Source organism: Pelodiscus sinensis, chromosome 15 (genome assembly GCF_052426305.1).
Source record: "Pelodiscus sinensis isolate ZL-2025 chromosome 15, ASM5242630v1, whole genome shotgun sequence".
NCBI classification, from domain to species: domain Eukaryota; kingdom Metazoa; phylum Chordata; order Testudines; family Trionychidae; genus Pelodiscus; species Pelodiscus sinensis.
Window position 1 is genome coordinate 3,532,224 of NC_143066.1, and position 18,281 is coordinate 3,550,504.

Here is an 18,281-nt window from a genome sequence, read left to right on the forward strand (position 1 = left end):
CTCCACTCAATACCTCATTCCCAAGCAACGCTGGCAGAGCCAACCCCAAAGCCACGCCAGGCTCCCGGATGCTTCCCGGCGATACAAACGGGAGCAGAGGCATTGCCGTACCCAAAGAATGACAGGCAGCAATTAAACATCACCAGCTGGATCGCAGCAGCCACACTGAACACTCAATCAAGTTCAGAGGACTTCCCTCACAAGTCCCAGGCGTGCCATCACGAGAAATCAAACCCATCTCCTGGCCGCGGATGCTTTGCTTGTTCCTCCCACAGCTGGTGCAAAGCGCAGACCTCGCAGATGTGAAGCCACGCCCCCTAGCCGGCAATCAGCCGCTGCGGAGGTAGGTCACAAGTGCTGTTAACGTCACCATGTGGAGCAGAACGTGGAGACAATCCTAGAACCCCAGGGCGGGCAGAGCCCTCAGGAGGCATCACGTCCAGGCCCCTGCCCGGAGCAGGACCAGCCCCAGCTCAATCAGCCCAGCCAGCGCTTGGTCCAGCCGGGACTTAACCACCCCCAGGGAACCCAGCCCAGCACTTCCCCGCCTGCCTCGGGAATCGTTTGTCCTACTATCCCGCCGAGACCTCCCCCTGCTCGTCGCTGCTAACCCTTGCCTGGACCGGGAGCCTGACGCCAGACGTAGCTATCTGTGCAGTCGGGCTCTTTGCCGTCAGCTGCACATGCCGCCTGCCACCGCCCTGGCACTGGCTCTGGGCTGATGCAGAACCTACGCCATGATCCCACAGCTGGGTTTCCTCCGGAGTTCCCCGTTCCCGCGCCCCCCACAGGGGCCGACTGCCCCTCCGACCCATCGAGATCACAGGACACAGCCGGAGCCTTGCTGGGTACTAAGCAGCTCGGAAAGCAAACGAGGAGAAAACCCCTGGCAAACCCCTCATGCGCTCCGGGATGGACGATGCCAACCAGCTACGCTGGCTTGCCCCGCGGCCGGAAGGGCCCAGCGCAGCTCCCTTTGAGAGCAAAGGGAACGACCCCACTGGCTGCAGCGGGCAGGCGGCACCAACAGCCAGAGGAGCTGGCATCAGGGAGCCTCGCCAGAGACGTGTGCACCAGCGAGAGCTCGTCCCGTCTGCCTGGTGCTGAAGGGCACTTCTTGGCCTAGACACAGACCGAACCAGGCAGGGCGGGGAGTGGGGGGGGGGAGCAAGACTTTTCACAAGCAGGTGTCCTAGCTCTTCCCTAGCCCGTCTACGGCAGGAGATCCCACCGTGCTTCCCCCCTCTAATGGGCTTAGCCTCACACTCCCTCCGGCGGCAGCAGTGTTCTCCCCACTGCACAGATGGGAGGGACTCAGGCTCAGAAGGGCTAAGTGACTTGCCACAGGTGACGCCACAAGGCTGTGGCAGAGCCGGGGACTGATCCCGGACCTCACATCCTGGGCTAACGCCCTAACCCCTAAATCTGAGCCCCTCAATCAGATGCAGGTGTCCGTGGGAGTGAGGGAGGCGCCACACTTCTGCCCGTCCGAGTGCCCAGGTATGGATTCATAGTCACGTCTCTCTCGGCAGCCTGCTCCAGACACCAGGCCCCCCAGAAACCGCCCCCGGGAAACTCCCGGAACAAGGCGCAAGAACTCGCTTTCGGAGTCAGAACAAGCAACCGGAGCTGATGTTCAATGGGAAAGGCCCCGCCCACAGGCTCCAGAAGGTGTGATAAGGAGCAGGACTGCACCCAGGGTGGGCCCGGCTGGCGTGGTGCCCCTGGCATCGGCCACCGACTGCTAGGCAACAGGGCCAGGCCCATCTGGGAGACGGCGGGAAGGAACAGAAGGCCGAGGGCACCAGCAGCTGCCCCGTCAGGCACAGCACCCTGTGCAATGGCTCCACAGCTGAGCACCACCCCCTGCTCATAAGCCAGGAAGAGCAAGGGCCAAGGGCACGTGGAAATCCCACCCCCAAGGCTCTGAAAGGGGTTTGCTTGACAGGCCGTGCCGGGCCTGTTGCTCACGCCGCACTGGGCCTTGCTCTGCACAAACGGATCTGAGCCAGAAAAGCCTCCGGCACGGGAACAGCTTCCTACGTTTCCGAATCAGCCTCGGCACAACCCCCTCCTCTCTCGCTGCAGGGTGCACTCAGCCCGAGGGGGCCACTTGCATGGCCTAGCGGCAGAGAAGAGAGACCCCCTTGCTTACCCCACAGCAGAATGGTCTCCCCCTAAACATGCCCTTCCAGTCACGGCTCAGGTATCCTGCACTGCTCACGCCGGTGCCCAGGGTTGCCGGCTCCAGACGGTTCCTTTGACTGAAACAGCACAATCCAGAGACCTGGTTCACTGCTGGCGGCTCTCAGTCCTGGGATCTCAACAGGCATCCGCAAAAACTCACGGCGGGTTTCCACGTGTATCGCCGCACGGAAAAGCAGCAGCCCCCGCTGCAGTCAGAATGGCCATCCCACGCGCTGAGCGAGAAACGGCGTTGTGCAGCCCACCCGACACAGGGACGCACACAACTGGGGGGCGCTTGCCAGAGGGAAGGAGCAGGCCCCAGGCCCATCTGCGAAGAGCGGAAGCCAGAGCAGGGATGCCACCGGCCGGAGCAGCGGGGGGAGGAAAGCGAGGAAGCCTGCAAAGCGCCGGGTGAAGCAGCACAGGTGCGGAGCAGTGCTCGGCCCCTCCGGCGCACGGCCAGCCTGCCTGGCCCGGCTTCGGCAGTGTCGCCTTTCCCGAGTGTCACCGGAGCCCCTCATTACAAGCCCGGGGCAGTAATGAGGCAGGGAGGCGGCAGGATGGCTGTCCCTATCGGGTATCCATTAAACTTTAAACGTGCCAGCCGTCTCCCGCCCTGGCTACTGTGTCCTCCTGCGGGCCCGCTCCCAGGCAGCGGCTGCCCCTGCCTCTGGCCGCAGACCGGCCACCACCCTGCCAAGTCAGAGCCAGGCCAGTGCCAGGGCGGTGGGGGTTGGTTTACATGGGAGGAGGGGGACTCGGCTGCTTCCTCGCTCTTGGTCTTTGCACGACAAAAGCAGGCCCCAGCTCCCCACCCCCAGCCCCTTGTAGATGGAAGCGAGCAAACAGCGACAAGACTGCCAAAGACCGGCCACATGCCCACCCCTTGCACGCCAGGGCAGCTCCCTCCTCTCCTGGACAGCCCGGGGCCCAGCGCCACCCAGCTCTGCCAACGCTCCTGGCAGGGCCGCAGCGCGCCCAACACAACACCAGCCCCAGACACGTGCCTCCTCCTGCCAGGTGCCTGCGGCCCGCACCGCTGCCTCCTTTCCCAGCAGCCTGGCCTCCTGCGCAGCTCGGCCAGCGCCCGCATCTCCGGCCCTCGCCCCACGCACGGCCTGCTCTGCCCAGCAGCACCACGCCCAGCCCTGCGCCACGCTCCCCGGCACCCCCAGCCTGCCCCACAGTAAAGCCAAGCTCCCGGTGACGCTGCTGCCATCTGGCTGGCCAGGCGGGGCAGCCCGACGCTTGTCAGAGGTTGTGAGGAGGGCCTGGCTGGGAGCGGCCCGACCCGCGAAGGAGCCGAGGGGCAGCGCCCGGCGGGCACAGTACTCACAAACTGCCTCCGGAGCTTGGTTCTGACGCCATCGGTCCTGGTCTCGGGCGGGCGGGGCGAGGAGCTGAGGGCGCCCAGGTGGTTGTCCACAGACAGGCTCTTCCTCATGTAAAAGGAGCGCGTCCGGCAGTGGCTGAAGGGGGCCTCGTCCATGGCGGTGCGGAGCTGGGGCTGGGGCATGGCACCGCCCGAGGGCCCCATGCCGTCGTCTTCCAGCCGCCAGGCCTCCCCTGCAGGACAGAGACAGGCACTCAGCGTGAGACGGGACCGGGACGGCAAGGCGGGGGTGCACGGGGCTGGGTTGGCAGCTCTGCGCCACGGCTGAGCAGGTGGGGAGCTCTGGGAGCAAGGCCCGGGCAGTAATAATTCCACATTCAGACACTGGATCAGAGCCCAGGCCGAACCTGCGCTCTCTGCTTGCGTCCCGGGGGCCCGTCCGGGCTCTCACGCCCAGGGTGACTCTCGCCCCCGCCCCCGCCCCCGTGTCATTTGCTGCAGCTCCGCAGGAGCCAGAGGGGTTCCCCGGCACAATGCTTTGGAGGATGCTGCCAAGGAACCGGGACTGGGAAAAAGCCGCTGCCAGACCAGAGATGGGAAGACCAGGCCGTTTTCTCCCCCACCCCCAGGCAGCAAAGGACTGTTCCCTGCAACGTTCCTTAGAGCTCCGTGCACGGTGTCCCCTCGCGGAAAGGAGTGCGGGCAAAGCACTCGACAGACAGCTCGGGCAAGTCCCTTAGCCTCCCTGTGCCTCCGACGAGACACCGGGGCAGGGAAGCAAAATCCATTACTGGACCCACTTCTGGGGGCAGAAGCGATGCTGCTGGGAGACACGGAGTGTGATTCTTCAGCCACCAAAGCAAAAGGGCAGGTGGGGCACAAGTAGTTAGCGCGTGTCCTCGGGCCGTGCAAGGCCCTTTGCAGTAATACGAGGGGGGCGAGGGAGTTACCGATTGCAGGAATAAGCCAGAAATCCAGGGCCGCTCTTCGGCCCCTGCTTTTTAGCCTCCAGCCCAGTAACGAAGCTAGCTACCTGAGCTGCCTCGCAACGCACTGGAATGCTGGGAAGAATGGGTGTGGGGGGAGGGAGGTTAAAATATTAACCCTACCCCCCCCCCGCTTTTAAACATAATAAGCTGCTTCTGCCCCTTTCCAGACGTCCACTCGTGCAGCAGCGCTCGTGTTTGAAAGCCGAGCCGTGCGAGGCGTGAACACACTGATCCGCGCCCAGGCCCGGCGGCGAGTGTGCAGTTACCTTGCTCGGGGGGAAGCAGGAAGCGCTCCAGAGGAGTGAGTCAGAAACCGACATGCCCCCCGCGCCTTCCCCACGCTGCGGGGGCCTTGGTTTGACCACAGACGCAATTCGAAAAGGCTGCGCCAGCTTCTGTCCGTCTAACGCCACCAAGGCGGGGGCCCGTGTGGGGGGAGAGGCGAGCACGAGGACAGACGCCAAGAGAAGGGTTCTTGCAGAATTTATTCCTTCCGCCCTTGCACACCCAGCCATGGGCACAAGGCCTGGGCGTGGCACATGGCCCCCGACGGGTAACCCGAGCGGTCACAGCGAGGCCTCGTCTCACCGGGCAGCCTCGGGGGCAGTGCCCAGAGACCTTCCCTGGGGAGGAGGCAGCGAGGGACCGGCCTGGCCAGCCAGCTGGACGGGCGAGACGCGCGTCCCTCAAGCCACGCGGGTCTGCCGGGCGCCAAAGGCAAGACTCAGGCCCACGGGCCGTGCGACTCCTGCTAATGGAGAGGAGATCACGCTCGTGTCCTGCCCAAATCTCAGCTCAGGCAATTATAAATCGACCTCTCTAACCGCCCGCCCCTGCTTTCCTTTGGACTCGGGCCAACCGAGCTTCGCTCCCGCCGCAGCTCTCTCTAGCCTGGCGCCGGAGGGAGGGTCGTGTCATCAAGCTGGTGAGCAGCACAGCCCCCTGGCCTGGAGGCAGGTGGGGCAGGTGGCCTCAGGCAGGGTCCATCTGAGACCCTGGGCTAGAGTGACTAGCCCCCTCCCCCCCGCTGCAATGTTATTTGTAGCCTGTACGTCCACTGGGCTGGAATGACCCCTCCAACCCCGCACACCAGAGCTCCGCGTGGAGGGGGGAGGCAGGGGAAGTGCCAAGGGGGCTACAACCCCCAAGGCGGGGCAGGGGCAGCGCGTGGAGGTCCCTCAAAGTGCGGCAGAGAGAGGGAGGCAGCTACTGCCAAGGCAGGACAGAGCGCAGGGGGACGCCCCCCCATGGCAGAACCCCGGGAAGACCAGAGCGAACTCGGCCCCCCAGAGACAGAGAAGGGAGCCAGAGAGGCCCAGGAGAAAGGAGCCGTGCTCCCCAGGCAGCAGGCAGCGTGACATCTCGCACAGGCGGCAGACGGTCACGCCAGGGTAACCCTACCCCTACCCCTACCCCGCTCCTATGGCGCCCAGGCTCACACCACTCACTGCCTGCTGGGTGCAGCCCACGGGGCTGGCGGAGCGCCTGGGACTGGCCGCAGGAGCGAAGGTGGCGGCCGGGAGAAGCCCCAAAGTGCCCTTCAGAATCTCCACCTTCCTCCTCCCATAAGCCCTGCCTTGCCGCAAGCCCCAGCACCCGAGTAAACGCAACCCCCCGCTCCCACGGTTTCCCACTGCAAACGCACAGCGCGGGAAACAGGCTTTAGTGGGCTCGCCTGGGGGCCACGCTGCCACGGAGAACACGGCTTCCACGGGAAAACGTGCCCGAGTCCCAACCCACCCACCACACAACCCCTCGGGAGGGCGGGACTTCCTGTACTCGTGGTGCCAGGCGCCTCAGGCCGTCCGCCTGGGGGCACTGACCTCAGGACAGTCACGTCCCTCCCCGTCATCAACCCTGAGCCGGGCAGAGGGCAATCGGAGTCTCCCGCCAGCCCAGGGAGAACTACGGAGGGGAGGGGCTGAGAGACAGCACGAGCCCCCTTTCTGGAGATGTGCAAACCAAAGGAGCCAAGCCACTCGTGAGCGTCTGTGCGCACACAGCTATCGGGGCAGCCACCGTGCCAGCGGGACAGGCAGAGCGCAGCTCCCCCCACACACACCCAGGACAAGCATAACGTGCGCCCCCCGGGACAAGCACAGAGTGCAGAGGGCCCCCCCCAAGACAAGCACAGAGTGCAGAGGGCCCCCCCCCAAGACAAGCACAGAGTCTAGAGCTCCCCCGGCCGAGCACAGAGTGCAGAGACTACAACTGACCCAGGAACTACCGCATGGTGCAGGCGGCTGGGGCGGCGATCCCAGACACGAAGTGCTGGGGCCCGGTGACGCTAGGCGGCATTAGGGCAGGACGGGCAAGGCTGGGAAAGCAAAGGCCTCGTCTACCATGAAGGTTTTATCAGATTCTGCGCGGCTGTCGGCGTCCCTGTGCAACTCCTCCAGCATTAGCGACGGGGGGGCTGATACCCACCAGGCCACCCGCCCTGCGGGGTCTGGGCCGGCCAGCGTTAGCTGACGGGGAGAGCCTGGCCCAGCCCCGCAGGGCAGGCGAGGCCGAGGTGCATTCCAAACCCGGCAGCGGGAAATTCTCCAGCGCGGCCTTGGCCAGGGGTTGTGGGGACAGGCTCCTTCGCCAGGGCCGCGACCCAGACCACAGCGCGCCTTGCAGTGCTGCAGACACTTAGCACACGCCGAACCAGACGGACCCCGGCTCGCTGGGCCAGGCCATAGACCCAGCCAGGGGGCGGCTTTGGCCCTTCGCACCCCAGCTGCAGCGGCTCCCGGGAGCTAAAGGCAAAAGGCACCCCACTGCCACGCCACTTCCTTCCGTTTCCAGACCCCGGCGCACTGCTCCCCGCCGCAAGGGGCACGGAGGCGACCCAGTCCAGCCGGTAGATCCCAGGCCGGCTGGGTCCTTAGCGGGGCGTCTCAGGAAGCTCGTCAGGGTCTCACAAAGCTCCGCGAGGCAGGCAGGCAGACAGACAGACAGACAGCCCCTCTCCCCCCCACACACAGACGAGACATTTGCTGCCACTCACCAGCAGAGGGCACGGTGCAGCCTTTCGCACTGCCTGCGGCCGAGTGCTGCTTGTGCTTCTGCTCCAGCATCTCCTCCCGGAACAGCCTGGGGTCCAAGAGGGGAGCCCGGCTGAGGACAGGGGACTGAGGGATGCTGGGGAGAGTCCGGGACTTTCCCAGCATAGGCCTCTGCAGCTTTCGATCCAGCGACCTACGAGACAAACCAACCAAGTAGGACCCGGGTGTGTTCGTCCCCGAGCTCTGAGCCAAGGCCCCTCTGCTCCCCACCCCTGGGCTCTAGTTGAAGGCTGTAACTGGGGATGGAATCACAATTAACATGAAGGAAACCAATGCTTACCCATTCTAGAGCGCACTACCCCCCCCCCACGCCCACGCCCCGATGTACAGGGCAATTCACACTAACCAAGCACACAAACCTGGGATTAGAGGGGTGTGAACTGGTGGGGGCCAATAACTCCCCCCAAACTAGCCTCTGAACTTGGACACCAACGTTCCCTCATCTTTTGCATCCATCTGCACATTTTTTCCACCCAGGTGCAGAATAAATGTTGTTACGTGCTCTGAGAGGTATGCCAACGTGCACCTCCAGGAGACGCATACACCCGGCTGTGGGCGCTCTGCTGATCAGCGGGGTGGCACTGGAAACTCCCCTGAGCAGCCGCACAAGCGGACCATTGCCCGGGAATCCTGAGAGACGCCCAAACAACTTGGAGGCGAAGGAATCGGGGGGAGAGGCTGGGACGCATGGTTTGCGCTAGTCATCTCCTCCACATCGCCGTGTTCCTTGGTACCCCTCCCTCGCGGGAGAGTCTTCCCGCAGTGCGCCGGACTCACCAGCACCGAGACGCCCCGGGATCTCACCACAAGCCTCGCCCCACGGATCTCAGACACATCCCCACTAGTGTGCTCCACTCGGATGAAAGCTGCATGGGTTTGCCCATCCCCACGGGCGTGGTTTGTTCATTTTGCAAATGCGCAGGCAGTCCCTGATGGCGCCGGCACCGTGTAACTGACGGGCAAACGCCGCCGTGGGGGCCGGGGGCTGCCAAACGCAGGAGAGTCGTGGGCCAGGCACAGGGAGCGCGGAGCCCGGCCCGGTGACAAGGGAAGTCTTTCCACTGGCCCTAGTGTGCCCGGCGAGGAGCCTTAGGAGAGAAGTGACAGTAACTCAGTCCGCAGGGGCTCCCCGGGCGCATGTCTGGCTCCCACAACTGCAAGAGACGCAGCTAGCAGCAGGGACGGACGTAGCTCGGGCCACAGCAGCCTCCCTGCTCACCGCCGCACTGAGTACCCCGTTCCAAATGGCCCAGGGCCAATTCCGCCTTTCTGCGGAGCCCCCCCCGTAACGCACTTGGCACGCACCAAAGGGGTGACGATTCATGTACAGGAAACCCTCGCCGCTCAGGTCGTGGAGGATGCATCCCTGGCACCACCGCAAGAGGTGAAATCCACAAATACTGGGGGCCGCCCCAGCCACGAGCTCCCCGCTGCTCTTGAACTCACCACGGGGGCAGGGGAGCCGTGGGGAACTCTCCACGGGGTCGGGGGAGCCGTGGGGAACTCTCCACGGGGGATGGGGGCCACTGGGAGCTCACCACGGCTCCCAGGCCACCCACCCCAGCAACCAGGGACTTATTTTTGTGTTAAATCTGGACAACAAAATCCAGTTCCCAGGACCACCCTGCTTTGTGGACTCACCAGCCCTGGGCGGCTCTGCCGGCCTTAGGAATAACTGCCCATTAGCACGGTTGGGCCTAGGCGATCACAGCTGTGCGAGACCGGCGGCTATCAGCCGCGCCACATCCCATTAGTGCAGCCCCGAGGAGGGTGCAGCGTGCCAGCTCTGTCACTGCCCACTCAGAGCTGTGGGCAGCCTTCTGGCGGTGGGAAGAGCAGACAATCAAGGGCTGACGAGGGTGGAAAAATCCGTCTGCCGGCAGGTGGGGAATGAGCCAGGAGCCCAGTGACAGCAGCTCCCATCTCGGCCGCCGCACACGTGTCCGACGCAGCACGCAGGGAGCCGCTGCAGGGCGCACGGAACCGATCGCCGGCTGCAGGACGGAGTGGAAGCAGCCCACGAGCCCGCCAGCTCTGTATGGAGAGGACCCGGTGTCACATTACCGAATTGGAGGGAAGCAGCCAGATCGCTGCTGCACCCCTACGTGGGGGTGTTGGCCCCAGAAATTGGTATGAAAGAGAGCCATGTGGGGTATTGAATGGGAGCTTATTGTTTTCTGATCCTGTGTACACTGTTTATGTGAGTATATAATGTCTGTGTGTGTAGATCTGTAATCTGTGTGGAAGCTGAATATTTCTCTGAATGTGGTTGAGCATTGCTATGGACAGGCTGATTAGTGAAGCCCTGTGGGACAATGGCACTTGATGGCCCAAAGACACACCTAAAGCATGAGGGCGGACATCTAAGAGCGGCCAGCAGAGTGAGGCTGAGGACCAGGTGACCGGCTGAGACCAGAAGAGGCCAGGAAGGAGGTATAAAGAGGCCATGTGGTCGATGCCATTTTGTTCTCAGCTCAGCACTTCATCCCAGAGGCAGCACTGCAGGGATTGAAGAGCCCAGAAGACCTGGGAACCCATCCTGATCGTAGGATGTGCAATAAGAACTTTTAAACCAGCAGCTGTAACATCTCTGCTAGAGCCTGCATCAAGAACTGGGAGATTCGGTGCATGTATCGTACTGTACTTTAATAACCTTACTCTCATGCTTTTCTTTCTTGTAATAATAAACCTTTAGATGTTAGATTCTAAAGGATTGGCCCAGCGTGATTTGTGGGTAAGGTCCGGAGGGTAAAGTGACCAGGGATCTGTGGCTGGTTTCTTGGAACCGGACAGAACTTGTTCGGGGTAGGTGGGATTGGGTGCTAGGACCCCCCACCTGTGTATGAGGCCTGGGGCCATCTGGGGCACGGATATTGCTGGGGTGTCGGAGGGGTTTTGCTCGGGAGGCTTCAGGCAGGCAGCTGAAGCGCTCTGTGGGACTGGTTTGTGGCCTGTGTGGAGAGGTCCCCAGTCGGGGGCTGTAAGGAGCCCCGGATTCGAGCAGTTCACCCTGAGCGGACACCCTCAGCTGTGCCCAGACACGGCCCGGTCCATCACACCCGGCCACAGGGAGGAGCAGGACAGGCGAGCCGCCTCCCCGCAGCAACAACTCCGCTTCCTCCTTCCAGAGCGGCGTCCGAACAGGCGAATGCAGGGCCCAGTGGGTGAGGATGGGGGCGCAGAACTGGAGCTCCGCGGCTGTAGACAAAGCGCTCTCAGGAACCCTGGGGAGAGGGCTGTCGGTACACGTTCCACCAAGGCCACTGCCTGAATCCCACTCTGCCGCCCTCCGAGAGCTGAACGAGAGTCCCACCTGAAACGTGCAGTCTGCCGAGGCCACCGGCCCGGCGCAGGGCAAAGCAGGCCCAGCCTCCCCACAAGCGCTCGCTCAACAGAACCTGCTCTGCCCAGAGACAGCGGGGTGCCCTACCGAGCCCAGGCAGGGCAGCAGGAAGCCCAGCCAGGCCCCTGAGCAGGGAGGGCTGCGGCTGGGGGGTGTTTGCGGGATTCGCACGGGGCCTGCGGCTCTGCAGTGCACTCCCAGTGGACCATGCGCTGCAGCCACCCCTCGCAGCGGGCACTGCATGGCAGGCACACGGCCGCCTGCTCAGGGGGGGAACGCGGGCAGGTCCACGCAAGTCCAAGGCAGGATGTAAAATCCCATTCATTAAGCGGCGCAGGCGGGGGCTGCTCCGGCCTGCCTGGGCGGACGTGGTCCCCGCCCGCAGCAAGGTGGCCCTGCTGGGCTGGGGCAGCCCCCTGCCCACCGCGCTCCAGGGGTGGGAATGAAGAGACTCCTGTCGGCCTACACGAGAGGTGGGTCTGGCCCACAGCCCCTGCCCTTGGGAGGACACCTGGCCTGGAAGGCGAAACAGAGCAGCTCCAAACGCTCCCTGCGCCTCTCTGGTGACAGAGAACGCGGATTCTGCAGCCGAAAAGGCAGCGCTGGCTCTGGGGAGCCGCTTGCGGACGCTAGGCCGGGGGTTCAGCATTCGGTGGCTCCACACACGGCACGTTTTCAATAATTCACAGCGCAGGCTGTAGGCTCCATCTGAGCTTGGGCACCTTTGGGTGCCTTGCTCCAGGGAGGGAGAGAGCAGCCTCGGCTGGCAGATCAACCAGTGCTAAGAGAACATCAGGCCCTAGCCAGAGAGATGCTGAGCCCTCCCCGCGAGGTGCTGAGCGCCCGCCACTTCCCCGGCTGCCCGTGGCGCTAAGTTCAGTCAGCTCGTCGCAGGACGGGCCCCGCGCTTGGCACGTACCCATCTCGCCGTGGAAAACACCTTCCTGCTAGCTCAGCCTCTGGGGTGGGTCTCGGCTTGTGCCAAAGCCGCTGCGCCAAGGGGAAGAGCGAGACACCCCAAAACCTCCCCCTTGCCCTGGGAAAATCACCGCGGAACCTGCAAAGCCCAGCGACAGCCGAGGGGCCGGTTCCACATCAGGCCCCACTACACTGGCCAGGGGTCCCCCCGAGCTCCACCCCCGACAGCACTTGGTCCTTCAGCTCGTCCCCTCAGGCCCCCAAGAGCCCCCATGCCAAGGGAGGCCACTCCCCAGGCACAGTGCGTGCAGACAGAGGAGCGCCACCTGCGCCTCACGCTGCCCGTTCTCACGCAGCTCCTCAGCCACGCAGGAGCCCGCCCGCCCCCTTCAGGCCGGGCTGAGATGAGAACCAGTCGGGGAGCCAGGGACGGGAACGCGGAGCAGCTGCAAAGAGGGGCACGGCTCCCCCAGGAATGCCAAGTGGAACGGGCTGAAATCCGAGCGCTTGCACCTGCCTGGTCACTCCAAGGGAGGCAGCTAAGCCAAGGTAAGCGCACCCTCTCTGCGCTGCACAGACGCACCCGACACACCCGCCTGGGCCCCGACCCCGCTCACAGAGCATGGACCGATTCCCCATCTCAGGAGGCCAGGCCCGCGCTGGAGACCAGGAGCAGGACGAAGGGGAGGCAACACGCCAAGCAATTCGCTACGATCAGTCTCTCTTGGGTCCGACTCAGCTCCTGCGTGGGCCCACTGCTGCCATACTGAGGCCCCCAGCCGTCTGTCCCACCCTCCCCCGCAGTGCACCGCTTGGACCCAGCGCCCACACAGCCCTGCCCCCGACACGCAGCACTGGGAAGTTCTCTGCAAAGAAAAGCGAGGCCAATAAGCAGGAGGAGCAGGCCTCAGGAAGGAGTGAAACGGCAGGGGCTCTGCAGGCCTCGCTCGGGTTCAGGGAAGCCTCCGAGTTCATCCCCGTTCGGCACGGCAGGGGACAGGCGGCTGGCGGCGTTCCCAAGCTGCGGGCCCACGGAGACAGGCGGGAGAGAGGCAGAGAAAGGAGGCGCTGGGCGGCATCGCAGACCCAGCAGACGGGGCGGGGGAAGGCGTCGGGAGACTGGCGACAGGGCAGGGCCTCTGCCCTGGGCTGGCGGGATGGACCACGTGTCACATTACCGGAGTTTAAGGGAAGCAGCCAGGTCACTGCTGCGCCCATGGGGGGGTGTTCGCCCCAAAAGTGGTACAAAGGGGCCACGTGAAGGGTCAAACCAAAGCTTACCTTCTACTGAGTCTGTATCTGCTCTTCATAGATCTGTCAATGTCTGGGGGTGGCGTTATGAATATGTTCTCTGGATGGAGACTGGGAGTTACTCTATGTGCTTGAGCAATGGGCTCAGCCTATGGACATGCTAATTAGCAAGGCCCCAGGGACAATAGGTCTCCTAAGTACCAGAAACCCACCTGGGAAGGAATCTAGGTGCCTGGTCAGAGACCATGTGACTCTCTCCAGCTTGGAAGAAGCCGGGGGGGGGGGGGGGGAGATAAATAGGCCATGTGGCCAACTCAATCCAGGTGCTCAGCTCAGCTCTTCAACACAGAGGCAGCAGTGCAGGGATCGAGGAGCCAGAAGACTGTGGACCCATCCTGGCATAGGATGTGCACCAAAGACTGTTAAGCCAGCAGCTGTAACATCTCTGCTAGAGCCTGCATCGAGAACTGGGAGAACGACACGCAGGGCTGGGGAGGAATTCAGAGAGCCGTGCAAAACAGAGGCTGGGGCTGGGGGACTGTCCAACTTGCACTTGCCGAGGGAATCTGGACACCTGACGCTAAGTTCCTCTGACAGTTCCAGCTGTGGGCACAGCCCAGAGGGGCGCGTAGTTCGTATTCCCACAGTCACTGCACGCACACAAAGTGCGAGGAGGTCGGGCCGGGACACGGATCAAGTCTCTCCCCAGCGGCGCGTGAACCGACACTAAATAAGCATTTTCATTCCCTTCCCAGCCTTGCCAAACACCCGGCGCCTCACCAACGCTCCAGCGCACCGAGCAATTGACTTCCGTCAGTCCCGGGGGACAACGTATCCATCTGGCGTCTGACAAGCCAGGGCACCGGCTCTTCACATGCATTATTCTGATTACACGCAGAAGTGCTCCGCAGCGTGGTAGAAACACAAGACGTCACACGCCGAGGGGCAATGCCCACAGCCACTCACCCACAGATGCATCGCAGGCCCTGGTCACAGGGCACTGGGGCATTCTCCGGGCCTTTGCTGGGAAAGCTAGCGCCCCAGGCAGGAGTTCATTGAGGTCGGTCTCTTACTCAGAGACATGGGGCAGCAGTTTTTACTCGCTCACATTTTGGGCAGCTTTTCGCTCTGGGGCGGGGCCACGGCAGCCTGGGCTGGAATTTAATCTCCCAGTCATGGAAAGCGAGTCTGCAAAGTGTCAACTCGTTGCAAATGCTCAGTCGCCCCAGCATTTCCGCGTGAGAGCCTGCAGCGAGCCGGGCTGCCTTGGGAGGGCCGTGGGCCACATTCTCAGCTCTGCCACCAACCTGCTGCATGGCCTTAGCCGTGTCACTGCACATCTCTCCCATCTCTAACAGGTCTTGCCTTCCAAACAGGCAGCAGGCTCTTGGGGCTGGGCCCGGTTTCCCTGCACTCATGCTGCAAGCACGCCTGGAGAAACACCAGGAGAGGTTCTAGTCGTGGCCAAGAACGGCACAGCGGTCCCCGAATCTCAGCTGGGACTGATCTGGATACATGGGGGTGAGGAGCTGTGGCCACAGCCCTTTCGGGGGGTTATAAATCGACAATACGTCTCTCCCGGGCGCGAGGAGCGCGACAACACGATGGGCATTTTTAATATATTCCATATACATTTTTATTCAACCCAGACTGCCTAAAAAGCCCTTACAGGCAGCCTTTAGAAGGTGGTTTAGGAGCTTAAAACGCTGATGGAAAAGCAACCGCTTGGCTTACACGAGTGTGTGGAAGTAAAAAGGCAACGTTGAGCTTTGATTTTCAAAACATGTCAAGCTGTAAAACCACCTTCCCCACGTGCAGGTAGGACTGGTAAATACCACGATGTCCACCCAATGGCTCAGAAGAGTTTGCCTTCCTGCCATCGCCCCTGGACCGAAGCACATTTCTCCAGCAGGGGCCATCTTCCTGCTGCCGGAGAACAGCGAGGGGAAAGCAAAACGCCACTCGCAACTGCAACCAGCATCACTGCTAGAGAACCGAGTTCCACCTGGGAAGGGCTAGGAGCGTGGCCGTGACCCAGGGACGGCGCAGTCTGTGCTGTTTCACTCCCACGGCGGATGGGACGGGCTAGGAGCGTGGCCGTGACCCAGGGACGGCGCAGTCTGTGCTGTTTCACTCCCACGGCGGATGGGACGGGCTAGGAGCGTGGCCGTGACCCAGGGACGGCGCAGTCTGTGCTGTTTCACTCCCACGGCGGATGGGACGGGCTAGGAGCGTGGCCGTGACCCAGGGACGGCGCAGTCTGTGCTGTTTCACTCCCACGGCGGATGGGACGGGCTAGGAGCGTGGCCGTGACCCAGGGACGGCGCAGTCTGTGCTGTTTCACTCCCACGGCGGATGGGACGGGCTAGGAGCGTGGCCGTGACCCAGGGAAGGCGCAGTCTATGCTGTTTCACTCCCACGGCGGATGGGACGGGCTAGGAGCGTGGCCGTGACCCAGGGAAGGTGCAGTCTATGCTGTTTCACTCCCACGGCGGATGGGACGGGCTAGGAGCTTGGCCGTGACCCAGGGATGGCGCAGTCTGTGCTGTTTCACTCCCACGGCGGATGGGACGGGCTAGGAGCGGGGCTAGGAGCGTGGCCGTGACATGGGGAAGGCGCAGTCTGTGCTGTTTCACTCCCACGGTGGACAGGGATGGTCTAGGAGCGTGGCCGTGACCTGGGGAAGGTGCAGTCTGTGCTGTTTCCTTCCCACAGAGGACGGGAGGAACAGTCGGGGTAGGGAGCAACGGCTTCCTATGTTCCCCCCCGCGCCGAGGGGCTCCTCACACAGCCACTGGCACTGAACGTGGCGCTGGTGCAAGGCCTTGCCACTGCCCATTGCTGGTAACCCAGGTCCTGCTGTGGGATTTCCGTAAGGCAGGAGGCGAGGGTCAGGCACTCCCTGGGAGCGATCCCCGGGCCAGCCGGCAGGGAAGGGCCTGGGCCAGCCGGGCACACAGCAGCAGTCGGTTTGGGTGGGGAGGAGGCTGTGGGACGTTCGCACTCCAAATCCCACCGAAACCTCGACTCCAGCACAGACCAGCCTGGCTTTCGCCCGCCCACCAAAGCCCTGCTCCCAGCATCCCTCTGCCGACAGACACCTGGCACCTGACACCAGCCGCCTCACCTCGCACGTCAGCAGCAGCCCCCGCCCACTTGCCACAGCCCCCGGGGCAGACACGCAGGGGCCAGCAGAGACAGGCACAAGCACCAGGCAACACCCCGGCGACTGCCACAGGCTGACCTCCGGGGCCATCGCCTTTCCGAAGAGCTTCCCAGCAGGTCCCGTCCAGGCGAGCCCGCAAAGGGGAGGAGCCTGGCCCCTGCACGGAGCAGGCGCCGCTCATTCCCCCACTCGGATGTGTCCCGAGATCCCCCGACTGCTCAGGCAATGCTCCCCTAGGTACAGGGCAGGGAAAGCTGGCACGCCCCTGCCCAGCCACTGGAAACCTGCTACTGTGCTAGGGGAAGCCAGGAGCCACCGCTCAACGTCTGAGTAATCCCGCCACGGCAGCGGCCACACGCACCCGGCACATCGCCTGCCCGGGGCTCAGAGCGCACAAGAGAAAACCAAAGAATCCGAACTGCTCCAAACGACAACGCAACCACGTTTAGTAACTAACGTCGAGCAGCATCGCGAGCTTACAGCTCAGGGGACTGGAGCCACAAGGACGCTAGCTGAGCACAGAGCAAGCGGCATCAGCCACAGGACGCCCCCTGCAACAGGGACACTGGCCTGGCTCCCCAATTCCCACCCGGCGCAAGGCGCTAGCTGTGTTATCTGCATCTAAAACACCACAATGTGGAAATGAGGCTGCCTAGATTCTCAGCAGTCTCTGAGGGGCTGCAGGACTGCTCCTGCCTGGGGGGTTACATTTCGGCCCCTCTGACGAGAAGGGCTGGGGCTGAGAAGGGCTGGCTAATGGAACTCAAACACGGCACAAGGTCATTCATGAGATGCACCCAGTGCTTTTCTTTCCAGGTGCGAAAGTACAGCGCCCCCGGCAGGGACCCCACGCGCCCCGCGCCCCCGGCGGGGACCCCACGCGCCCCCGGCGGGGACCCCACGCGCCCCGCGCCCCCGGCAGGGACCCCACGCGCCCCGCGCCCCCGGCAGGGACCCCACGCGCCCCGCGCCCCCGGCAGAAGTCTGCCCCCATACCCCGGCCTCAGCACCGCCTTGCGGCTGCCGTACAGGAAGGATACCGCTGATTCCTGCACCTTCTCCTGTGCTGCAGCCGCTGGGCTGAGGTGGAGAGATCCCCATGGAGGAGCAGTGACAGCATTGCCAATTCTCATAGGTAACACGAGTCCCGTGACATTTGGCAGCCCGGCAAGACCTCAGCCGCTGCTGCAGCTTTTCTTAAAACCCCCCAGCCCCCAAGTCCCTGCTCCTCGTGGCTCTGGAGAAACGCCTCACGAGCACAGAACGGCTCAGAACCTGTAAGGCAAACAGCCCCCTGCCAAACGCACTTGAACAGCCTCATGACGTGGGGGGCCTAAGAATCCAGGTTTTAACCCTTTGGATTAGCACGACTGTGGCAGTCCCTGTCATGCAGAGGGATCTGCTCTCATGCTTTACGGCAAAAGCTGATTCTTTGTCAGAGCGTGGGCAGGGCTGGGCTGGTTTTTAACCTTTACAGACAGCCCTGCACAACTGGGCAGGGGCACCTGGGGACACCTGCTCCGAAGCATCACACCCTGGGCACTGCCAGAGACGGGAGACCACAACTGGGCGGTGGTCAGAGCGGCTGTGACAGGTTTTACGTTCCTGGCATTTTACAGCAACCTCTTAGGAGACCTGGTTCTTACGACATCGATTGAATGCCAAGTGGAAAGCGGTGCCCTCACGCGCCGCAGGAACGCTAGCACAGCAGCGAACGGCACGCTCACGCCGGCGCTCTCCTGGGCAGGGGCTATTTGTTTTATAACCAAACAAGAAAGAGCAAAAGAACAAGTGAACCCTCCCGAAATACCAAAGGCTACGCCCGGCCCTGCTCCCTTCCGGGCTGCAAATTTCACCTCCCCGAGGCTCACCCTACGCAGCTGACCCCAGAGCTAGCCGGGGGGCCCGGGGCCACAGTGCACTGCGTAGGGCTAGTTGATGCTTGCGGAGGCCGGTGGGAAGCGCGGTAAGTTACAGCAGCCTTGGGGCTGCTCAGACTCACGCAGCGGGCCAGGCAAGCCACTGGCTACCCCAGAATAGG

The 18,281-nt window shown here is 63.2% G+C and overlaps 1 protein-coding gene across 5 annotated transcripts in view; it reads right to left on the reverse strand.

The window, feature by feature from the left end:
* The window catches only part of LOC102446898 (ankyrin repeat and fibronectin type-III domain-containing protein 1-like), a 368,753-nt gene that overhangs the window by 235,305 nt on the left and 115,167 nt on the right, over window positions 1-18,281 (reverse strand). For 4 of the 5 annotated variants that reach the window (XM_089782195.1, XM_089782196.1, XM_089782194.1 and 1 more), the window contains 2 exons: window positions 7,505-7,695; window positions 3,524-3,753 (listed from right to left, as the gene is read on the reverse strand). In XM_089782195.1, coding sequence (XP_089638321.1) covers window positions 3,524-3,753; window positions 7,505-7,695 — 421 coding nt within the window. The remainder of the gene's footprint in view (window positions 1-3,523; window positions 3,754-7,504; window positions 7,696-18,281) is intronic. The other variant, XM_089782197.1, reaches the window with a different exon arrangement.